General features: G+C 32.3%; 1 protein-coding gene across 1 annotated transcript in view; it reads right to left on the bottom strand.

Moving 5' to 3' along the window:
• Nucleotides 1-525: 525 nt before the first annotated feature.
• LOC110995244 (neuropeptide CCHamide-1 receptor) overlaps nucleotides 526-22,603 on the bottom strand; it is a 102,917-nt gene continuing 80,839 nt past the window's right edge. Inside the window, exons 4-7 of the mRNA XM_022262312.2 lie at nucleotides 14,040-14,170; nucleotides 8,954-9,142; nucleotides 2,533-2,636; nucleotides 526-667 (exon numbers count right to left, since the gene is read on the bottom strand). Coding sequence (XP_022118004.1) covers nucleotides 526-667; nucleotides 2,533-2,636; nucleotides 8,954-9,142; nucleotides 14,040-14,170 — 566 coding nt within the window. The remainder of the gene's footprint in view (nucleotides 668-2,532; nucleotides 2,637-8,953; nucleotides 9,143-14,039; nucleotides 14,171-22,603) is intronic.

Below are 22,603 nucleotides of genomic sequence, written 5' to 3'. Positions count from 1 at the left end.
GTTTTGACAGTTGGCAAAGAAAACGCACGAGTGCGGGAATGGCAAAGAAAAAGCACGAGTGTGTAATAGCCCACTTTCCGAACGCTATACCTCCCTGCAATATGCCACTTTTTGAGCAACTGTATTAAAAAATATATTACCTAATGAAAATTCAAATGTAAAAGTGTGCACAATATTGAAAAACATTATAATTATAAAAGAGAAAATAATACAATATAAATAAATGACAAAAAATCAGGTGTAAGTTAAAATCTTATATTAGGATATTGGCACAGTTGAACTGTAATTTTCATACTATCTACGTCTATCCACATACACAGATCCAACCTACCAAGGACAGCTTGTATCGACAGATGGCTATTACAATCCGTCTATTGGTACACTTTTATCAATATTTGGATTAAGACGCCTATTTCAGATGGTCAAAAATGGATTCAGTTAGGTTATTGGTTTGGGTTTTTTTTTGATGTGTTTTGAGCCTATATACATACATTTAATTGTTTACCTGTAAACACTAAAAAGACTTTACCTGTTAAAATGTTTCCGAAATATACCGCTAGTACAGTACAAGGCTATAGGGTTGACACAACTGTTGAGGAAAGAGAAGCAGAACCCAACTATGCGTAGGGCTGACCACCAGGCGTTGAAGTCTTCTTGGGCTGTTGGACTAGAACAAAAATTCAATAATAAAATCTATCGCAAGTCATCAATTATGTTATTATAATTGAATTGTTATAACAATTGTCCAATATTTTTTTTAATGTTTATGGTAAGATTTAAATTTAATTTAAGCGTTCGTAAGGCTTATAAGTAGTATCTGTTCAGCCAGAAAAGATCAGCCCGGAAGAGAAGAAGAGAAGAGAAGTGTTTCTCTAACCAACATATCATTGTTGTTTTATATAACGGGGCAAATGGGACCTGCCTACTTGATGTTAATTTAAATTAATAAAAATTACCGCTAGAAGGATTTTTGGACTATTTTAAATTTATAGAAGGGCAAACGGGCACATGACTCATCTGGTGTTGTGATACCGTTGCCCATGGAAACGCCAGTGGACTTGCAAGTTGCTTGTTGTTGCCAGCCATTTAAACGCTCTTTTCTTGAAGTCCACTGAAGTATTTCCGAACCAATTCGACATAGGAAAAGAAAAGAGCGTACCAATTCTTAAAAGGCCGGCAAAGCACTCGCGAGCCCTCTGGCATTAAGTGTCCATGGGTGGCGGTATCACTTAACATCAGGTGAGCCTCCTGCCCGTTTGCCCCCTGTTCTATAAAAAAATAGAAAAGTCCCTAAGTCAAGTGGTTCGAAAATACATCAATGGTTCCACTGAAGTGGAGTGGAAGTACTCTGCAAAAAAATGGATATTCGATGATGAAACTAAATATGGTTGACTTTAAATAAAAATATAATAGGAACGAAATACGAATTGTCAATTTCATCATCCGTCCTTAGAATATGTTTCACCCTATATATAATTGTAATGAATACTCACAGTAAGATAAATAATATACTGTTTATTTAAACAAAAAACGATCGCTCAGGATATTATAAATTTAATAAAGAGCCTTTTCTATTTACATAACAATAATTAAAACCTCGAAACACATCAACATTGTTTCTATTTAGACAATGAATTTAAAGGAATATTCCGTTCTAGATAATTGGTACGCGTTTTTTAATTTTATTTATTTATTAATTTAAAATAAATTTCGAAATGTGTTTAGTAATTGGTCACAATATTTCCGCGAACCGTAGAGTCGACATTCATGAATATAATACTCAAAAACAAAAAAAAAACTTTTTTAAATAGAACTCATATACGATAATTGTTTTACACCCAACTGTCCACTGAAGTATCCCCGAACCAACCAAATTGACTAAGATTCGACGAGCCCTTTGGTATTAAGAGTGTCCATGGGCGGCGGCTATACATCACTTAACATCAGATGAGCCTGCTGTTTTATAAAAAAATGTGAAAGGTACAAATGCAGCAGTAGAAACCTGTTTTGTACAGAACAGCACAGAAGTTTGGCCAAAATCACACTAGATGTGATGCGAGATGTCTCCTATTGGATCTGTTTAAGAGATGCCTATCCGTCGCATAAATGAACATATATGATATTGTCTAGGGAAGATGGAAGTAGGCAAGGAGGTTTTAGTTCTTTTGCTATTTTTACAAAAAAACGACATCGGCACTTGGGGATGTCAACAAAAAAGATGAAAACCCGTGCTTCTAGATGAGGGTTGTTGTTAATTAGTTGTTAAAAAAAAACATTTATTTCAGACCAATTAATAAGTCCATATGTTGTTAGTATAGTAAAACTTATAACTATGTTAGTAAAATTATTAAAAATATTTATTTCATTAGTCTACGTTGATTTGAGACACTCGGTACATGGGCATGTATATAAACCCAGTGTCTCGAAAACAAGAGCATTCGAGCTTATTTTCTATAACCATCACAAAACCAAAACAAAAAGCACAAACCAATAATATATTTCGTATGCTATATGGAAGATGGACTGACTCACCAGTAATAGAACCACATCATAAAAACATGAGTCGGAAGAAAACACGCCGCGAAAACCACTACGAAAGCCAACACCGTCAAAGCTACTTTTCTTCTAGCTCGCATCTGAGAAGAAAAAAAAATATTTTATTAAACTTTAAAATCAGTAATTGTAGATAACATTATATATAACCAGATAAGACTGGAGAAGTTTTCGTTTATAGAACGGGGAAAACGGGCTGGAGGCTCACCTGATGTTAAGCGATACCGCCGCCCATGGACACTCTCGATGCTAGAGGGCGTTACCGGCCTTTTAAGAATTTGTACGCAAAAGAGTGAAAAAGAAGTGTCGCAAAAGATAGAGAACAGTGGAAAGGGTTAGAGGAGGCCTTTGCCAAGAGGAACACCGCACTCGGAGATATACGGGAGTGAAAATATATAAAGTGACTTGCGAAGAGTTTTCGGGATTAAAAGGCTATATTATATTATTATAATTGTAGATAAAATATAAAGTTTATCAAATTACAAAAGGTATTTTAATAGACAACACAGATTTACGAAATTTTAATCAGATTGACGAAATTTAAATCAGTTAAACAAATCACAGATCAGATTAATTGTAGCTGACAAAGTAAAATTTTAGATTTATGTATCTGTTTCATGATCATTTTTTTTAAATCTAATAAGCAAGGCTGTTACGAAGGAGGTTAGCTACAAAATATGTTTTGTATAATGTTTAGATTCCGAATGTTTCACTAAGATATTACAAAAGTATAAATAATTCAATTCGAAGTTTCTTAGGACTTCTAACCAGCAAACTTCTAGAAAATCTGAGAAAGATCTCTTAAACAATATAATGTTGTGACGAAAGGTCTAGAATAAGTTAAGTCTTTATAAAAACTTTATCTGTTTGTTGTTTACAATTTTTGCAGTGCAGAGCAGTGTTGGCCTAGTGGCTTCAGCGTGCGACTCTCATATCTGAGGTCGTATGTTCGATCCCCAGCTGTGCACCAATGGACTTTCTTTCTATGTGCGCAATTAACATCCGCTTTCACGGTGAGGGAAAACATCGTGAGGAAACCGGCTTGCCTTAGACTGAAAATGTCGACAGTGTGTGTCAGGCACAGGAGGCTGATCACCAAATTGACAAATGAGCATGAAACAGATACAAAAATCTGAGGTCCAGACCTAAGAAGGTTGTAGCGCCACTCATTTATTTTTTGTTTATTTATGTCACAATTAAGACGTAAATAAATCTACGTTCAAAGATGATACAAGGCAATTTCTATTGTATATCTAACAAGCGTTCAGTCTTGGCTTCCGCACCGCTGGATACTTATAATAGACGTTGTAGATATTTATGTCATCTATAAAACTGTTGTACATTACATTGCTCTAATATCAATACTTCCCGCTGTGTACGAGTTCATTATATAAGTTTTCATACGGGGCCCTAAGTTTTTCAAAAATATTATTTCAAATTTAAAATCATTAATTCATTTAGGTAACACAATGTACGCTTCAATAAAGAAAAACATAATAAATATTAAACGCTTCTGTTTTTTTTATAGAACAGGAGGCTCGTCTGATGTTAAGTGATACAGCCGCACATGGACACTCTCAATGCCAGAGGACTCGCGAGTGCGTCCCCGGATTTTTAAGAATTGGTACGCTCTTTTCTTGAGGACCCTAAGTCGAATTGGTTCGGAAATACTTCAGTCGGCAGCTGGTTCCACAAAGTGGTGGTGCACGGCAAAAACTGCCTTGAAAAACGCTCAGATGTGGAACGGAATATTGTGAAATGTGATTTAACATTTACTTCCATGTCTGAAATAAAGGTCGTAGAACGGACGAGAAGAAGTGGCAGAAAACTCTCCGCCATTCTTTTTGTGTTATACGATGTTTGTAAGGAGCTGCAATCATTGCAAGTTGCATGTTGCCTGTGTTAATCAGGGATGATTATATGATTAGAAGTAAATGTGAAGGAATTTTGAAGCCGATTCCATTTAAAATTCGGAAACTGAATTAATAACAAAATATAAGGAAAAACTCAAAACATTTACATAATATAGCCTTTTAATTCGGAAACCTTTAGAAAGTCACTTAACATATTTTCACTGCAGTATATCTCATTATAATTATATTCAAACTCAAACTCAAAATATCTTTATTCATATAGGTAAACATGTACACTTATGAACGTCAAAAAAAAAAACAAATTAAATTTACGTTTACAACCAGTTCGCAAGTCAAGGGCGTAGAGCGGGTAAGAAGTATTATATTATATAATAAGGAAAATCTCAAAACATTTAAGTTTTGAAAACAAATAACGAAACCGAATATAAAATTTAAAATGTAACACACGTGCTCACATAAACCACGTTAGCATAATGTTGTTAATGTAGGAAGATGTCAATTTGCCTTACGAGGCAGAGATAACACAATAATACTTGTCACATTTTGAGCAAGTCAAGCTAAACAGTATTTACAATATTTTTGACCTACACAGTAATAACAAAAATAAAATTTAAACAAATTAAAAAAAAGAGTGTGTGTATGTACACGCGTTAGAAGTTATACTTCTTTGGCACATGGAAAAAAATAACTAAGATACAGTAGTGATTAACGATAAATAATAAATTTAAACAAAAATATTTTATTAAAAATAAATAAATTATTAGTAAGTATATACGTATTTGAAATTGATTTAAAAACTGTTTAATTGTACTGTTACGAAACACGTGTTCTAAATATAAAAATACTAAAATATACAACTTGAACATAGTTATCGATCTCCATGCCACCTAGACCTAACTTTACGATGTCGAATTTACGTGTTGGTGTGCGCGCGCATCGTAAAAATTCACTCTCATCATTTTTCACCATCGCGCCAAAAGAAGTATAACTTCAAAAGTTTGATCCCTGTGGCAGTGTACCGCTGCTAGCAGCATTTCCTTGCTGTATTGCTATACTTATTCGTTGAGCGAGGAAAGCACCAGGTCTGGGGTCACCGGTACTACCTACCGCCTATCTACCGGTATACTATCTTACGCACATAAATCATTTAATAACTAAATGATCTTCTCTAAGAGGTTCCCTTAGACATATAGTTCGGAGCCTTCCTCGTAAAGTCCGTCTTCTTATTTATAATTCTTTGGCTAAATCACACCTTCTTTACCTGATTGAAATTTGGGGAGCTGCGACTAAAACTAACATATCAAATCTTCAAATTGCTCAAAATAAAGTTAATAAAATTGCTTTTTCATTACCCATACTTAACTTCCACACAAAAAATCTACACAGAAACAAAACTGATGAATATAAAACAATTATTTCAATACAATACCAGCTTATTAATCTATAAAATTTTAAATGACTACATACACACTAACATTACATTCACTAAAAAAATCAAATACAAAAGCGCAGTTCACGACGCCCTCATAATTTAATTTTACCTAAGTATAGAACCAATTACGGCAAAAAAACATTGAGCGTTGGGGGAGTAGGAGTAGTAAAAATGTAAAAAGTGCAGGCAGCCTAGCAATATTTAAATTAAGATTAAAAGACCATCTATTGAGTGATCCCAATCTACGGAAATGAAAGTTCTACCAAGTTTCTTTTTTTTTTCAAATTCTAACGTTAGCATATAAGTGTTCTCATGTAAGTGACTAATGTCTATTATGAGAATAAATGTCTTTAAAGCTAAATCTTTAATTAGTGCCTAATTAGGTTTACGATGTTTTGTCTAAAATCATGTAACCGTAGCACTTTAACTAGACTCGATACAAGACCTCAATCGCCTTAAAATAAATTATGTAAATACTTAAAGTATGTATGTCCTTTAAATGATTCATTATATTATATGCCTAAGTATATTGTGTATGCATACCTATATATAGTAATAATTATATTACTTCTCTGTATATGATTAATTGTCTAGGGTGTTAACTGACGTCTTATTTAATTTGTTAGTCTGTGGAAAAGATTTTTGATCTGTCATTTAAATTTCATTAGATTTTTTTGTTTGAATATTGGATTATAAATGAAATAGGATAAATGTTTCTTGAAATACTTCAGCAACACATTTGAGGCTCATAATACCTATATATAACATAGTAACATATATAGCTGAATTTCTTTTCGTTTGATTCCATGCGCATAAACGAGCAAGTATTTGTCTTTGGTTATAAAAATTGGAACAAAGTCTGTATGAAACAGAAATAAATGTAGCGTGTTTGCCGAACTCTTATGGAATTATATTATATATGTATCTTATCATTGAGTAATAATGCGTACAGATAAATATTATCAATTTCACTATGACGCTATCTTACAAATACAAAGGCTATGTTTGTATGATTAATTTATCTTATTAAAACCCTTTTTGTACGAAAAGCTAAATAAGAAAACATTTAGTACTTCCGTTGCTTGTGGCATAAGGAATATAATTAAACGTCTAAAATAATTTTTAAAGCGGGTAATAAAAAATAATCATAATAAACGAAATGTAATAAAAAACTGAATATAACAGATTAACAAATTCTTCGTAATCCCCTTGAATTGTCCATTATAGTCTATGTAAAATATCCTTTTAAAATACGAACACTTTATAACGAATTTTCAACTTTTAAGAAAAAGTATAAGTACCTGTAATATTGAATTGCCAACCGGAAACCTTCATTTAAAGTTCCCACCAATGTATGATTCTTAATCGCTAAAATATGTGATTCCATTTTATCACCTATTTATAACGAATTGTTGACCAACCTAACCTCAAAATAATTAAACCTCTATTCAACGAAATACTTCATGAAACTAATACTTGTCCTCTTCCGATTTGTGAAATCGAGTTTGAACTGTGTAAAGATCTTAAAATTAAAATATAAAATTAAAAATATGTGGAACCTGAACAAAGTATCAATAGTCAATCATTTTATGATTGATTAGACCTCCGGAAAGGATTTTCCAAAAAGCATAAACGGCAAGAACTCGCAAATTTCTTTCCATAAAAAACTGTGTTCACTTAGCTTAGTCCCGTGGATCATGAATCGTTCTTAAGCTAAAGTAAATAGGTACCAAATATAGTTTAATAATTTTATTAAAGCAGACTTATATGGCGATCGGTCAGGAGGCTCCGGTCGCCATACAAGTCTTGTTCTCCTTTTTGTCAACGCGAAAATCGTCAAGGAAAAGTAATACACGTGTATGTTTCCAATATTGTGATTCCCGACTTATTTTCGGTCACCCGTTGATCCTTCGTATTTCTCCAATACGTGTAATGCCCGATTAGTCCGACCCTGGCAGTCAAATAAACATTAAGGGGTAATAAAAGCCACGTATACCTACGCTATGACTTACGCATGACGCATATTTAGTATTGTCTTTTATTAACATAACTATTACGCATTGAAAGAAAAACACTTTAACGGATTGAAGTTATGTATTATTCTAAACTTTAGTTAAGTTATTCAGAAAATATTTCTTTAATTTATATTCTTAAATAAAGCAGTCTTATTTAACTGATAAATAAAGTCGTCTTTTCTTTCATTGATCTTTATGTATGAGTAAATCAAGATTGAAATTTCTATCGTATTCCTAAGTATGGGGACTAGATATATGAATGTTGTCACAACCTATTTGTCTTACGAAATACATAAATCAACTTAATAGACAACTTAATTAAAAAAAATAACTTATTTAAAGGAAAAATTCTACGAAATCTAGGCGGTTTGATCGAAACACTATAGACTGCGCGATAGGCGAAATGAAAAAAAAAATCATACATTTGAATTGTTATAGATTTGTATAGTCGGCATCATTTATTATTTACTATAACATCTGTTTAGTGAGACCATTGTAGTTTTCTGCATTTCATTTATTATTGTGTAATCATTTATATTATAATCTATATAAACTAAGAGTTGAGTTACAATAAAATTTTACGTGAAGAGAAATTTTTGGAGTTTACTCCTTAAGAATCGATTTTCATATATAAGGCGCCCGGTATGAGAAAAATATGACAGATAAAATCTACTGAAGAATGACCGCGTTACTTTTTTGGTGCGCAACTTTCTAATTTGGTTGGATTATTTTAAAAAATAAATGATAATTGTCACATAATAATAATTACATAATTTATCAACATTACTAATGAAATATTTGTGCACATCTGAAATTGACTATTGTGAAAAGTTTAATGTAAAATATTTCGCCGATTAGTTATAATAAATGTATATAAAATGAATAAATATTATTATATTTATGTATGTATATTATTTTCATTAATTTGTTAATTAACCCTTTCATATGGTATTAATCTTATTTTCAGTTGGATAAACTCTTTTTGCGTATGTTTAGACAATCGTACTTAAGGAGTAAACTCCAGTCGTGCGTCGGAGCTGACACACACACAATTTTGTTTGATCTTGACTATATCTCACCTGCCTCTGTGTGCCCTGCATCTCCCCTGGTACATTCTGTGTACTCAACACGAGGTGCCGGGCCATCAGCACGTAGAACAACGCGATGACAGCCAGAGGAAGAGAGTAGTAGACCAGGAACTTCATCAGCACCATGGTGCGAGCATAACTTTCTCCCCACTCCACGGGGTATGGGTAGCATACTAGAAACTGTAATTTAATGTTAAGATATTTATTTTAAAATATATGCGTCAGCGAACTTCGTTTCGCCTGAATGACATTAAGTTTGATAACCTTTTTGGTAGCTACATATAAACACATGGAACATTTTGCTATGTTACTCCATAGAGATTGTTCACGTTTCAAGAAAACTTAAGTACATACCTACATTTCATTTTTGTAAATGTTTGAACCTTTTTGTGTATATAGTATTATATAATACATTATATATATAGGAGTGTTTTTTAATAAATAAAATAATAATAATGCTGTAGTGTAGTAGATTACGAAATGGGTGTCAAAACGATCGTCAATTGGAATAAACCTGTAAAACGCTTTATTGTGAAGAGGCAAATAAACTTTTATTATTTATATGTTTTGTTTAACTGACAAGTTTTAATACCTGCAAGAAGTTGTGTTACGGAGTTAAAAACAAGTCTTTTACAGTCATCCCGTTTAGATCTAAATTTCGTTTTGTTTCCAAACGATTTACATTTGTCGTGCGATCAATCCCTACTTTATTACTTTTTAGGAACTCAATAAATAAGTGCCGAATTTCTTTGAAGAAACTAAATATACTTTCTAAAATGTGAAGAGAAAGAATGTTGCTCCTAAAGGGAGCATCCAGACCAGATTTTTTTGATTGACAGTTGATTGACATTTCAGATCAGATGATTTGGCGAGCGTAGGTGTATAATTTTTGAGCTAATTACATTATTACAAATTAATTTTATCAAAAGATGTTTTGTGAGTGTTTTCATAGGTGTTTTGAATTGATTTTAAACAAACCTACTATACATAACCTTTTAAGGTCTCTTAGATAGCTATCAGTTTCGTGATTTGATTGGTGAACAGTCTTCTGTGCCTGACTCACGGCGCGCACTTTTAGGGTTTCCTGACGATCGTGTTAAATGCGCATATGTATAGTTTGTCCATTTTTGCAGAGAGTGAAGTCTATGACCTTGGGGAAGAGTATACTGTATACTTTGTTGGTGCAGCAAATAAATAAATAAAGACACCACATCAACAGTGCTTTCTGAGTTGAATGCGAGTATTTATTCGTGTTTCAGTATTTAGAAGTGTATTTTTTTAGTTGTTTATACAAAATCTTGCTCAAAGACTTTAATAATGGAAACATAATAATTCTGAGCCGAACCTGCCGAAGTATTAATGGTTTAGGTCCTTGGTTCACAGAGCAAAAAATAATTCGCATTTATAACAGCCATAAATCATGCTGTAGCTTTCTTTTCTAACACTAATTGGCATCATGTTCAACGACGCCCTTTTGTTTAATACTAATTTCTGCCCCGTCTTTGCATATTGCACAAATATTTCAATTACATAGAACGAGCAGTGTTGGCCTAGTGGGCCTAGTTCAAATCTCTTATCCATGAGGTCATAGTTTCGATCCCCGGCTCTGCACAAATGGAATCCATCTACGTATTTGTCCGCACTCTCGCTCGACGGCGAAGGAAAACATCGTGAGGGAACCACCTTGCCTTCGACCCAAACAGTAGACAGGACATCACCTACTTGCCAATTAGATTGACAATCATGAAGCTAATAAAGAAATCCAAGGCCAACTCTAAATAGGTAGCGCCATATATTTTTAATATTGTTGGCTGTGAATTAGTTCTTATCTTTTGGAAAGTACATACAACTTTTCAATAAAATCTCTTTAATCGGCAGCTCATGTCTGAACGTCGTCAGCAACGAAGCATCTAGAGCTATCTGTTTCCACCGGTTTCTGTCCAGCGCCACTCTAATGACAGTGTTCAGCTTTGATGACGAATAGTCTTTCACTTGTATTCATCTGGTTGGTGTACGGCCACCTGATCTTTTGCCTTCTGAGTCCACGATCAGCTTCTCCAAGTTCTCATCACACAATTTGAGGCCTAACAATTCAAGAAAATTTTAATATCAGATGGGATTAATCATATTACGTATTTAATTTAATATTTCGTAAGCGGATTATCTTAGAGAGAAGAAAATCTTAATAGAAGCTTTACAAGTTCAGTAAAATCATCAATACATTTTTTTAAGTTAGTAATTTTTTGTTTTTTATTTATTTATTCCACTACATTTTTCTATCTTAACAGCTACTACTAATTCGAAAGAACTCCAAAATAATTCCCACACCAATTATCCTACATAAAAATATATACATGATGCTAATATTACAAAATTAAAGGTTTTTGCCGGATAGTAGATAGTATGACTCCGATGCCCTGTAACTTCTAGTAGCGATACTGGCAACGATTCCAATCACAATAATAAGTTTTTGTTCCCGACCATTGCTTCTTTAGTGCTACGGACATTAAGAGGGCTACATTAATGATGCATACAAACACGTTGGGAAATGGGATAGGTATGGCCGAATACGGTTGTACGGGACACTATTTATTTATTTATTAAGGAAACGAAACAGATACAACTTAACAATAAAGATATTAAGTAAATTAGATTGATCCACAAAAAGTATCACTAATAAAAAATAAGATACAAATTGAAATTTATATTGAATTATAAAATACAGTTGAAAAAATACACAAAATTTATAAATCTGGAAAACGACAAACATACTAGTAGCTATAATAAAGAAGAAAAATACAAGGCCTAGGACATTTATAGCTGCTTTAACTTATTCTTAAATGAAGTACTAATATATATTGGTCCAAGAGCCCGTGTGTGCCAGACCTTCGGACTTTAATAAAAGCTGAAAATTTTTCTGTGTGTGTCCGTAGTACAGGTAAGAATGATCCCCACACATGAATTTGTGGCAGCGGTGGCTTTGGCAGGTAACAGGTAACAAAGGTGTAGAAAATTCCATCTCAAATTTATCATAAAATAAAACTGATTCTTTTTTATATTTGATTCATAATAATATCAAAACCCATTGCTCATTGCCAGACAGTTAGTATGGTTCCCACCATCTGCCGGACACCCTTAAACTATTCTAATTTATAATTGTACTTACGTTATAATATAAGACCTAAATTTTATATAATTTTTGGGGGCCTATTAATCTATATTTACTATAATAGCCGGATAGATTCGACGGTTTAAATGTTTAGCTTTGGAATGAAATAAAAATCAATAACAAAATCCTACGCAACTAATTAATCGATTAATATCCTTAATTATGTCAAGAATAACTAACGTAACCAAAAGATTTCAAGCAATGCTAATCCTAACTTGTGTATTCAGATCTTGACTACAATAAAACTTAAGCAATTCAAATCAAATTGGACTCCAGACTTCGTCAACTACGGCTTGCTATAATGGCTGCTCTACTGCACAGTATGATATGAAAATAATAATAATAATAGAATATAATTTCTCAATCTACTTATGCTTTGTTGATTATTCTAAGACGATCTGAAAATAGTTAAGCCTCAAAAATTTACACATTTTTTTTTATTTGAAGTTTTGTTCTGATTTAGGGTGTTGTGATATTAGAATAGGTTACAAATATTTTATTTTTATTTGATTATCTATTTTAATTAAATCATACCATGTTGGCTTTTGTGCGATTAGGTCTTTCTCTGGTTAACAAATAAGTATCGCAATACATGGAGAAATGTGCCAGAGACAATAAACTTTTTAAAATCGTTTGTACCTATGTACAGCATAGTGAACTTTTATTTTGGCGTTTTAGTTTTAATTAATTATTATTAACATGTTATTTATTATATTATAATAAAAAAAATATTTTAGCGTGCGTTTCACAGCGAAAGAATACATTTTACGTTAAATCAAGATTAACAGTAAAAAGGAATCTACGATTCAAAGATTTTTTTTTAAATATTCAATAAATAACCTAACTACAAAACACCATCATCACCTTGAGTGTTGAAGCTTTATGCCTGAAGGGCTATACCAAAGTACAAATTCCTTTAAATTGCTTTCAAACTAAAGAGTTAGAACAGAAATTAAAAAAAAAATCAACATACAAGGTGTCAACTGGAAAATGGATGGTTGTAAATTGTCAATGTTTCAAAGTAATTTTTGTCACTGCGTTTGATCGTTCAGTTCAGTTGGTCTGATAGGTCAAATACAGACGACAAGAATGAAAACTATCGGCCTAATATTAATCGAATCTACACATACATATAAAAGGGTGTGCGTACAAAGTATACATGTCAGATGTGAAACTTATTTGTAAATTATTTATTACTAAGGTAAAAGCCTCAATAGATGAACATGATCATCTATTGAGGCTTTTACCTTATATATAATATATATATAATTATGTCCATGTATTTGTATATCTATATTCACATTGTTTGCATACTGTATACATGCTAATGATAATATAAATAAATAAAATCTGCGTTTACTGCTCAAGATGTGACTACTAAGCGAACACATCAACCAATAGCATGTATTTTTCTTAGTCTCTCTCAATCACTCTCTACCTTTTCTTCTACAAAAACGCTGCATCTTCGTGACTTCTCATCCGTAAAAAAATTACCCTCATGCGCCTCAAGAGGTTTCATATAACCTCCCAGTCTGTCCAAAACTACTAGATATTATAGAACTCGTAAGTATAGTTTATTGTCAACACAAAAGCATAGTTCAAACTTCCCATTCGGGTTAAAACCAATATGGATTGAAACAACAGTCAGTTTAAACGTTTGTTTTGATAGTCCAGTTACGTCAATTCTTTACGGTTAGTTGTTATTTTTTACTCTGACTAACTGACTTTATTCCAGAGAAACTAATGTTCGGATGGAAAATTAAATAATCGTAACAGTGTTCGTTTATGTAAAACAAAATTTTATAAATATGTCGCGGATTCAACGTGATTACCTACTTGTTACAATAGTGGATTTACTTTTGGGTGGGTTTTGAAACTTAAAGGATATCAGAAAATACTAAGACCTACCTTCTTAGTTGGATTAACAACGAATTCTCTGAGATACGAGCCTATATAGGCCGGTGTAGCAATGGCGCCTGCAAGCAGCCATATTCCTATAGCGGTTGCCACTGTCAATCTTGTAGCACGCTTGCTTCCACCTGAAAATAATAATACAGTGCTACAGACTTATCTACTTGAGAGACTTATCTTCTTAGACGGGTCTTTGTCATATTAAAATCTAAATTAAATAATAAATATATTTTGATTAAAACCGATTCATATATTGATATAGGTAAGTAAAGCTTCTTCTGTTGATGAAGAATCACGATGCGTCAGCGCAAAATTCATATGAGACTTTATAGTTATTATCCTGAAACTTATCCTGTAGTAAGACCCTTTCTATGGATATCCCCTTGATCAAGGGGAACATATATAAAAATAACAGGTATATAGAACAGGAAGCAATCGGGCAGGAGGCTTACCGGATGTTAAGTGGTACTATGACGGTTAGTCAATGCGAGACGGCTAGCGAGTGAGCCTTTTTTTATATAATAGGGGGCAAACGAGCCTGCGGGACGCCCAAAATGGGTAGTCATCACAGCCCATAGACACCCATCTTTAAAGGTATAAATAATAAAGTACGCTCGAATTTTGAATAGTTGGAGATCGTATCTCTCGTAGTCGATTCCAAAGTTCGCTAGTTCGCAAAAGAAAATGCCTTGTGAAACGGACTGTTGATGAATTCCAGCCATCAAGGTTATAAGAAATGGTACACTCATTTCTTGAAGGATCCTAAGTCGAATTGTTAAGTATTATCAAATATAACACTGACGAAATCTAGTATTCACTTGATTTATTTTTATCAAAATAGAACCTTGAAGGTTTGTAAACAAAGCTAGTTTCTGTCAGTAATTTTCGATGACCTTTACAAAAAACATTCCTTTGGGACGCCGTAAAAAGGCGAATAGGTGAAAATATTGTGTCTAGGATTCAATAACGTCCATAAAATGTTATCAGTCTATTTTCGCTTCAATACCACTCAAACGATCAATGAATAAGACTGAAATGGAGCAAGAACAGTCCCCGACAAAAGTGCTTTTAGTAATGTGATTTTGATAACGTTTAAAGATTTAAAATATTTTATTTCAAGAGAATTCGAAATTTTGCTTTCTGTCTTGAATAGTTCCAGGATCTTGTCTTAAAATAAGATATATGATAAAGATCCATGGGTTATGTAGATGGCACGATTATAATTTTTTAAATTTAAGTTTATATTAACCATTTGAATCCTAATTTAATGATAACTAATAAATTTTTCAATATAACATATTATATTACATATAAGTACATTACAGTTACAGTTAAGATGACAAAAAATTCACTACAATTTATTAAATGTATTTCTTATATGTTTTATATAATAAATCTTATATTTTTTATCAAGAAAATGTAATGTACTAAACCAATGTTTATCTGTATAAGGGTCATAAAGATCCCAGTTTTAAATGCCATGGCGTGATTTTTGAAGTCTTTATTCTATTTGAAGTCTGCTTAAATTTGTGACGGTAGAAATGAAGGTTGTTTGCTGCCACAAATTCATTCTGTCCCATAGGAACTGGGCAGAACGAATTTGTGGCAGCACATCCTCTTAACAAAGGCATTGTGAGTGCTTTACACTGTCTCCGAAACAATCAAGCAAATTAGCAAAAGCGACGATAAATTTCCTGTTACGGTAATTAAGTTATACAACTATCGGTTGTTAGGATAGTATCGTTATACATAAATAAATAGCTACTTATCACATTATGGTGTCAGTGTAACATAAGAGAAATGTACTGTAATTATTAGGATAAACTATTTATTATACGAGATGGACGTATTTACTTGATTCCCAAATTAAATCTTATCGCACAGTATGAAGAAAGCTTTGTTAATGTGGAAAATGATTTAAAAGTTTAATGTCCTACTTTTGTATGTATGACAGTATGACACTACACGACAAATAGGACAAGATATAAATAAATACATTTAAGTCCTTACATATTAATTGGCGTTTTGCCATACTGACAACTTGACCAAATGTTTAGTAAGAAATTCCAAATTCAAAAATATTACAGCTGTTTACTCGTGCATTTGTTTTTCGAAAATCATGATTCATTTAATTATATTCTTTCTTCGCTTCTATTTATAAAATGGAAAACATGAACACGACGATTTCACTTTATGATTCTTATCTTGATTTTCTTTAAATAATGTATTGTATTGTTTTAGCGACTGTACTTACTTATTTAATCGAAGGTGATTGAGTCAGTGAGCTAACCTGATTAAACTACTGGATTTTTGATAACTTGCACTAGATATGTCTTTATTGGTTTAATTTTATATTCTGAAATAAAAATATTTTTTGATTCGAAAATAGGTTGTACAAAGGCGCAACGACATCAATGGGTTATGTTTAATTTAACATTTACTCTTATGATGTACATAATAGAAGGGAGAGTGGCCCAAAAAGAAGATGGGATGATGACTTCATCGAAATAGCAGGAAAATACTGGCAAACTATTGGCAAAGATAGAGACATCTGGAAAGGGTAGGAGGCGATCCTCGCCCAAGAGGGCCGATATTCACAGGAACTCTACTACTAATATTTAGCTATAAGTAAATCCTAACATTTGAAATGGAATTGAGGGATATATGGGCTAAAACGGCTTGTAAGAACTTTGTAGGACGCATGAAATCAATGTTAGTTATGTCCTTCCTTTGTCGCACTGTTATTAAAAATTCAATAAAGAAAGATATTTAATTACGAGCGCTAAGTAGAGAGAGGAGTTGGAGTAGAGATTAAAGATTTAAGTTGGCACCTGGTAGATAGTACCGGTGACCACAGAGCAGGTGCTTTCGCTAAACAGCATCGCAATACAGCGGAAAATGCTGCCAGCATTTCAGTCACACTGCCACAGGAAATACTTTTGATGTGAAACATCTATAGCCGCACGTAAAACCGGTTTCTGGCGTGGCGACGCATGCCGTGGCGACGCGTCGCCACGCTATATGATATACAGTCTAAATGCAGTAGTAAATTTCACATTAAAAATATTTAATGAAAATAATGTTTATTCAACAAATAGTCATCGTTATCTGGAAAAAAATCGTAATATTTTATTTTATCATTATGACATATTTAGTTCCTATCACAGTTTGTTCTTTTCTGCATACTACTTTTACAAAATAATGTCGATGTTTCACATCTGCCAGGCGTCCCGTGACGGCTCACATTTTTTTATATTTGTTTTAATTTCCTTTTTATTTTGACTAATATTATTATTATGTAAGTTAAGAATATTATAAATACTGTATATTTGATTGTTATGTTTAGGTTTTTATTAACGATTTAAGTATCCAAAAAGGCTTTATTACTATTATTATTGTACTTGAACGATTATAGCGATCAACAAAAACACTAAGTCACCTATAGGCCTAAGCTAAGAGCTTAAAGGAGGTCTTACGTAGGCTTAGCTAAGTGCGTGATCAAGATGGACCCTCTGAACTACTTAAGGGAAGTTCGAAAGTAACACGATGGGCCAATATGTCAAAGATTAACACACATGTTTGTGATTATTTATTTGGTTGACGGTAATAACAGGTATGAAGGTATTTTAACATTATATTCTAGCTTGTCATAGGAGATTATCCTTATATATTAATTGGAGACCGGCCTCGTTTGTGGCAAAATAATAAAATTATGATAAATCATTATTACTTTTTATCTACTATACTGAAATTAGATTACTATTGAAGCAGTGGTAAAAACCCACCAAGGCGAACGCAGGTTTTCAACGTACAACGTAAAAAAATAGCAATTTTTTTAAATGAAAATTCGCGAAGTAGATAAATTTTTGTAAGAGTACAAGGTAGATAACAAAAAAATGTATTCCCATACAAAATAATTGAGTTAAAATCAGTCCATACTCAGAGACCAATTTCATTTACAACTAAACCGACAGTAAAAAATGCTAAACATCGCTTGTGTTAAAATCATAACATATTCAGAATAAAAGGTTACGATTGTTAGGAATTGCATTTGCCATGCTAACAGACATAAGACATTAACATATTGCTTACATATTTACTAGAAATAGCCTAACGAATTCAATTTTACTTTTTACGAAAAATTTGATGAATTTAGGATTAAACATAATTTTAATCAGAGAAAAATCAGACAAAATAAAAATAATTGTGGACTTTTAAAATATTGAGGGATGCAAAATAGATGTCCGATTCGCAGATCTAACCAATATGCACACAAAATTTCACCAAAATCGGCCAAGCCGTTTAATTACAAACACCGTGATGTGAATTTTTTATATTAGATTAATTTGATTCGCTTGTATTCACATGTCATAATTGTCATAACTAAACTACAGTAACGAACGTATAAAATTGTGTTTGTATTTTCATATCTATCCTAAAATGAATTTAAAAACAATTACGAATTGTATTATTTAAGCTTTTGTTACTTTTCTAGGGTCTTATAGAGTCAATGTTTTTCCCATTCTCGTAATCGTCTTTACATTTGCATTGCATCTGCTCCAAACGATGTATTAATTCAAGATTAAGATAGAAAAGCTCTTGAAGGAACCGGAAGAATAAAATGTTTTTTCAATAAATTATCATAAATATAACAAAGATGTATCTTAAAAGCTTAACATGGTAATCATAAGTCCGAACTATCTATTTTATTTGTGGTATATCTAAAAATATTTATCATTTTTTTATAGCTATAAACTCTTAGATGATAAAATTTATCATACACCAAATTATTCAGTTGATTCGACAATTAGTGGTATATTGAATTTAATTCCCATACCCCATAGTCGGACCAATTAATCTTATCACTGAAATAGATTGATAATGAATTTGGGCGAAATTAATTTTGGGCCGCGGATTGAATATTAATTTTGCGCTCTCGTTTAATATTTGTAGTTAGTCTTTTAAAATAACTTTACTGGGTTTTAACGAGTTTAGATATCATTATTTGTGTTTCAATTTGGAAAAGAAAAAACTTGGCGATTAAAAAGAGTTTATTGCCAGTTCGTCTCTTCCGTTCTACACCCTTGAAAAGAGAACTGGCAGTGAATGTAAAATTAGAAGCATTTAATATATATTTCTTTTTTGACTTTCATAAGTGTACATTATCTTACCAACATGAATAAATGATTTTTGAATTTGAATTAAAATTAATATAAATTGTTCTTGAATCGATTATGGCAAAAATAAATTGTACTTTTATTATAAAACAAACAAACAAAAATCATTTATTCATGTAGGTAATGTACAGCAGCAGCAATGTAGTTAGCTTACTTCAGGGTGTCGGTTTTTTGTAACGGTGTGCGCGCGCATCGTAAAAAATTCTAACGCGTCAAAAGAAATATAACTCTAAAAACTACTAAAGATTTCAAATATTCTTTCTCCATTACGATGCAACATTTTGCGTATAATAAGTATAATTTCAATATTAAGGCGAAACAAAGTTCGCAGGGGCAGTAAGAATATAAATTAATTCATTAACAAGGGTTGACCATCTGTGGTTATAATTACTCATTAGGAGTTATAATTATACATTAAGTTTAAGATGTTACTACATATTCATATGTAATCAGCGCATAGCGTTAATGTCGGCACTAATTAGGACTTATATAACTGACCGACGACCTATTTAAGGTGTGAAGGCAGAATATGAAATTCCACCCGTATCACCTCGTTTGTCAACTGAGAGCTTCGGAAGCCCCTTCCACACACCAGCACTATTTAACCAGCTACTCAACTAATAGAATAAGGCGTCTTAGAAAAGGATTGATAGATTCCGTGCGTTGTCGGCCAGTATATTTTGACTTTTTACGGCTCATATAATTTCATATTCTAATTTAGGTCATTTTAAGTTTTAGTTATTGCGTGTGTTTGTGTGTGTTGAGTCAGTTGAGTTGAATTTTAGAGGTAAGTCATCATCAGTCAAATTTGGATAATATGTTTTTAAGTAAATAAATGTAAATAATTCAATTATTTATATTTAGAATTGGTTTGTCAATATGTTTTGAGTACCTTGTTTAATTTAATTCATTTTTTTTATTTGTACCAGTCAAAATTAATAATTTAGAAGTATTTTATTTATATTATTCTAGTTTAATTTATGAAGGTATTAAAAGAAAAGGAAAACCAAGTAATTACTGTTTACGCCTTTATTTGTACAAAACTAGGCAATAACCATTTGGTTTGAAATACAAGGGAGTCATAAAACAGGTTAGAGGCAAATAGCCCGGTCGAAATACAAGCGATCGTAATTTCAACTGATTTATAGGCCCTGCCTTCAACTTGCAAAAAAGCTTTATTTGGAATGTTACGTCATTAAACCTTTAAAAAAATAAAACTGCGAAATATTAAATAACAAAATTTTTATTGATTTTTTGAAATGAACACTTCTTTAGCGGCGTTGTACACTTTACAATAGGCAAAAAAGGCAGCGGCAGGACCTGATCGAAAATTCATAAGATGGAGAGTAGACAGCTAGTTAAGGTAATATAAATTGTCATGTTTGTATACTATCGCATATATAAATAAATATTGTGTTTTACTACATAAATGAAAGTACTTTTATACTGATAATTAAAGCAATTTGTCCAAAATTATTCCCTAACCATTCCAAAATATCAAAAATCTACGATTTAATAATCACGTTTTCACCCGGCAACTCGTCGTTTTTTATTTTTTGTAATATTTTTGTTTACCATAATTTTCATATTAGAATAGATAGCTTATAGCATTTATACTGAAGATATAGCCTTATAAATGATGTGGTATTTATTAAATAAATAACAACTGCTTCATTTGTGACCCATCATTGATTTTTTTCTACGGAAACAGCATGTTAAACCAAACTAGACATTAAACCTAGAAAATCTAAAAAATATACTTTAACTTATTTATTGAAAACTTAGTACAATTTAAATTAGCAAATATTAATAAATTTAAAAAATTCAACATTTATTATAGATATTAATATGTTCTCTAACATTGTAGAACAGTTTTTTCTATCATTAAAAATAGTTTTCCCAGCACATGAAAGCTATTTTATAGACATTTTTTTACACCTTGCGTAACATTATAGTAGTTTTACTAGGGATCCTAATTTTGTTTTGTAATTAATCAGTAATAATGTAGCATTCAAATGTTGAAAGAATTTTTAAAATCCGTTCAGAACTTTTTAAACCAATTCGTTACAAACATACGTACAAATCTTTCCTGTTTATAATATAAGTATAGATAGACGAAAGGCCTACAGATATTTAATTATCTGAGCTGAGATTGATGACCTAAGACTCAGTTATATCACTTTGTAAAAGCTTTATCTTTGCTCATTTATTCAGCAGGTATTGTATTGGTATAATACAGGGATCGAGTATGATAAATGAAACTAGGAGTTTTTCGACCGCAATAATGGGTCTGGGTTAGAACCTTTTTGTGCCTAGTTATTTTCTATATTTTATAGACTGTGTTAAGATTATTTTATAATAATAAAATGGAGAACGATTTATAGAAAATTAAGAATGCTTTCTATAAATACCTGCAGGAGTATTTTTGCTACAAAGTATACTATGGTTAGTGTTTTAAAGAATTGTGTGGGATGATCCCTCATTTCTCGCTTCAACACTGTAAGGGTGGTATCAATTCCAAGTTTCATCAACATCATCTTGATGGCTGGCATTTTGTGTTGCGAACTAGCTAACTGTGGAATCGACTCCCGGTGAGAAACTTCCCTGAAAGAGACCTCCATCTACTTAAACTAAGAGTATTCCCTCAAAGGCCGGCAACGTACCCACTAAATGATGACTACCCTTTTTGAGCGTCCCGTGTGCTCGTTTTATTTTATATAAAAAAGTAATAGATATTTTCTAACCATTTTTTTTATAGGGCAAACAGGCAAAAGGCTCACCTGATGTTAAGTGATACCACCTATGGACACTCTCAATGCCAGAGGGCTCGCCAGTGCGTTGCCGTCTTTTGATTTTTACGCTCCTTTATTAGTAGCTGGTTTCATATAGAGGTGTTGTGCGGTAAATCTGCCTTAAAATAACGCGAATAACTAGAACGGACGTCGATATGATACGGGTGGAATTTTGTCTCGACGTCCGAACGTTATTAGCTTCAAACCTCATTTTAAGGGTGTTATTAAATATTGTTACTTATAGCAGAGTAATACTTGAATTTAGAGATGATTATATCTTAGTGAATTAAAAATTCTCAGAAGTGGTTTGAGTTTTAAATTTACACGGTTAGAGTATACATAAAACTCTAACTGTATAAATTCGACGTAGGGACCTTCAAGAAGAGAGCGTACCAATTCTTAAAAGGCCGGCAACTCACTCGCGAGCCCTCTGGAATTGAGAGTGTCCGTGGGCGCCGGTAACACTTAACATCAGGTGAGCCTCCTGCCCGTTTGCCCCCAGTTCTATAAAAAAATATTAACTTATTTTAATATTATATACTTGCTTGTACTTATATAAGAGTCGATATTTTATTTAATTATCATCTTCTTA

The sequence above is a fragment of the Pieris rapae genome, chromosome 21 (assembly GCF_905147795.1).
Source record: "Pieris rapae chromosome 21, ilPieRapa1.1, whole genome shotgun sequence".
Lineage (NCBI taxonomy): Eukaryota > Metazoa > Arthropoda > Insecta > Lepidoptera > Pieridae > Pieris > Pieris rapae.
The sequence above is the reverse complement of the archived record's forward strand: the minus strand, read 5'-3'. Positions and strand labels throughout refer to the sequence as shown.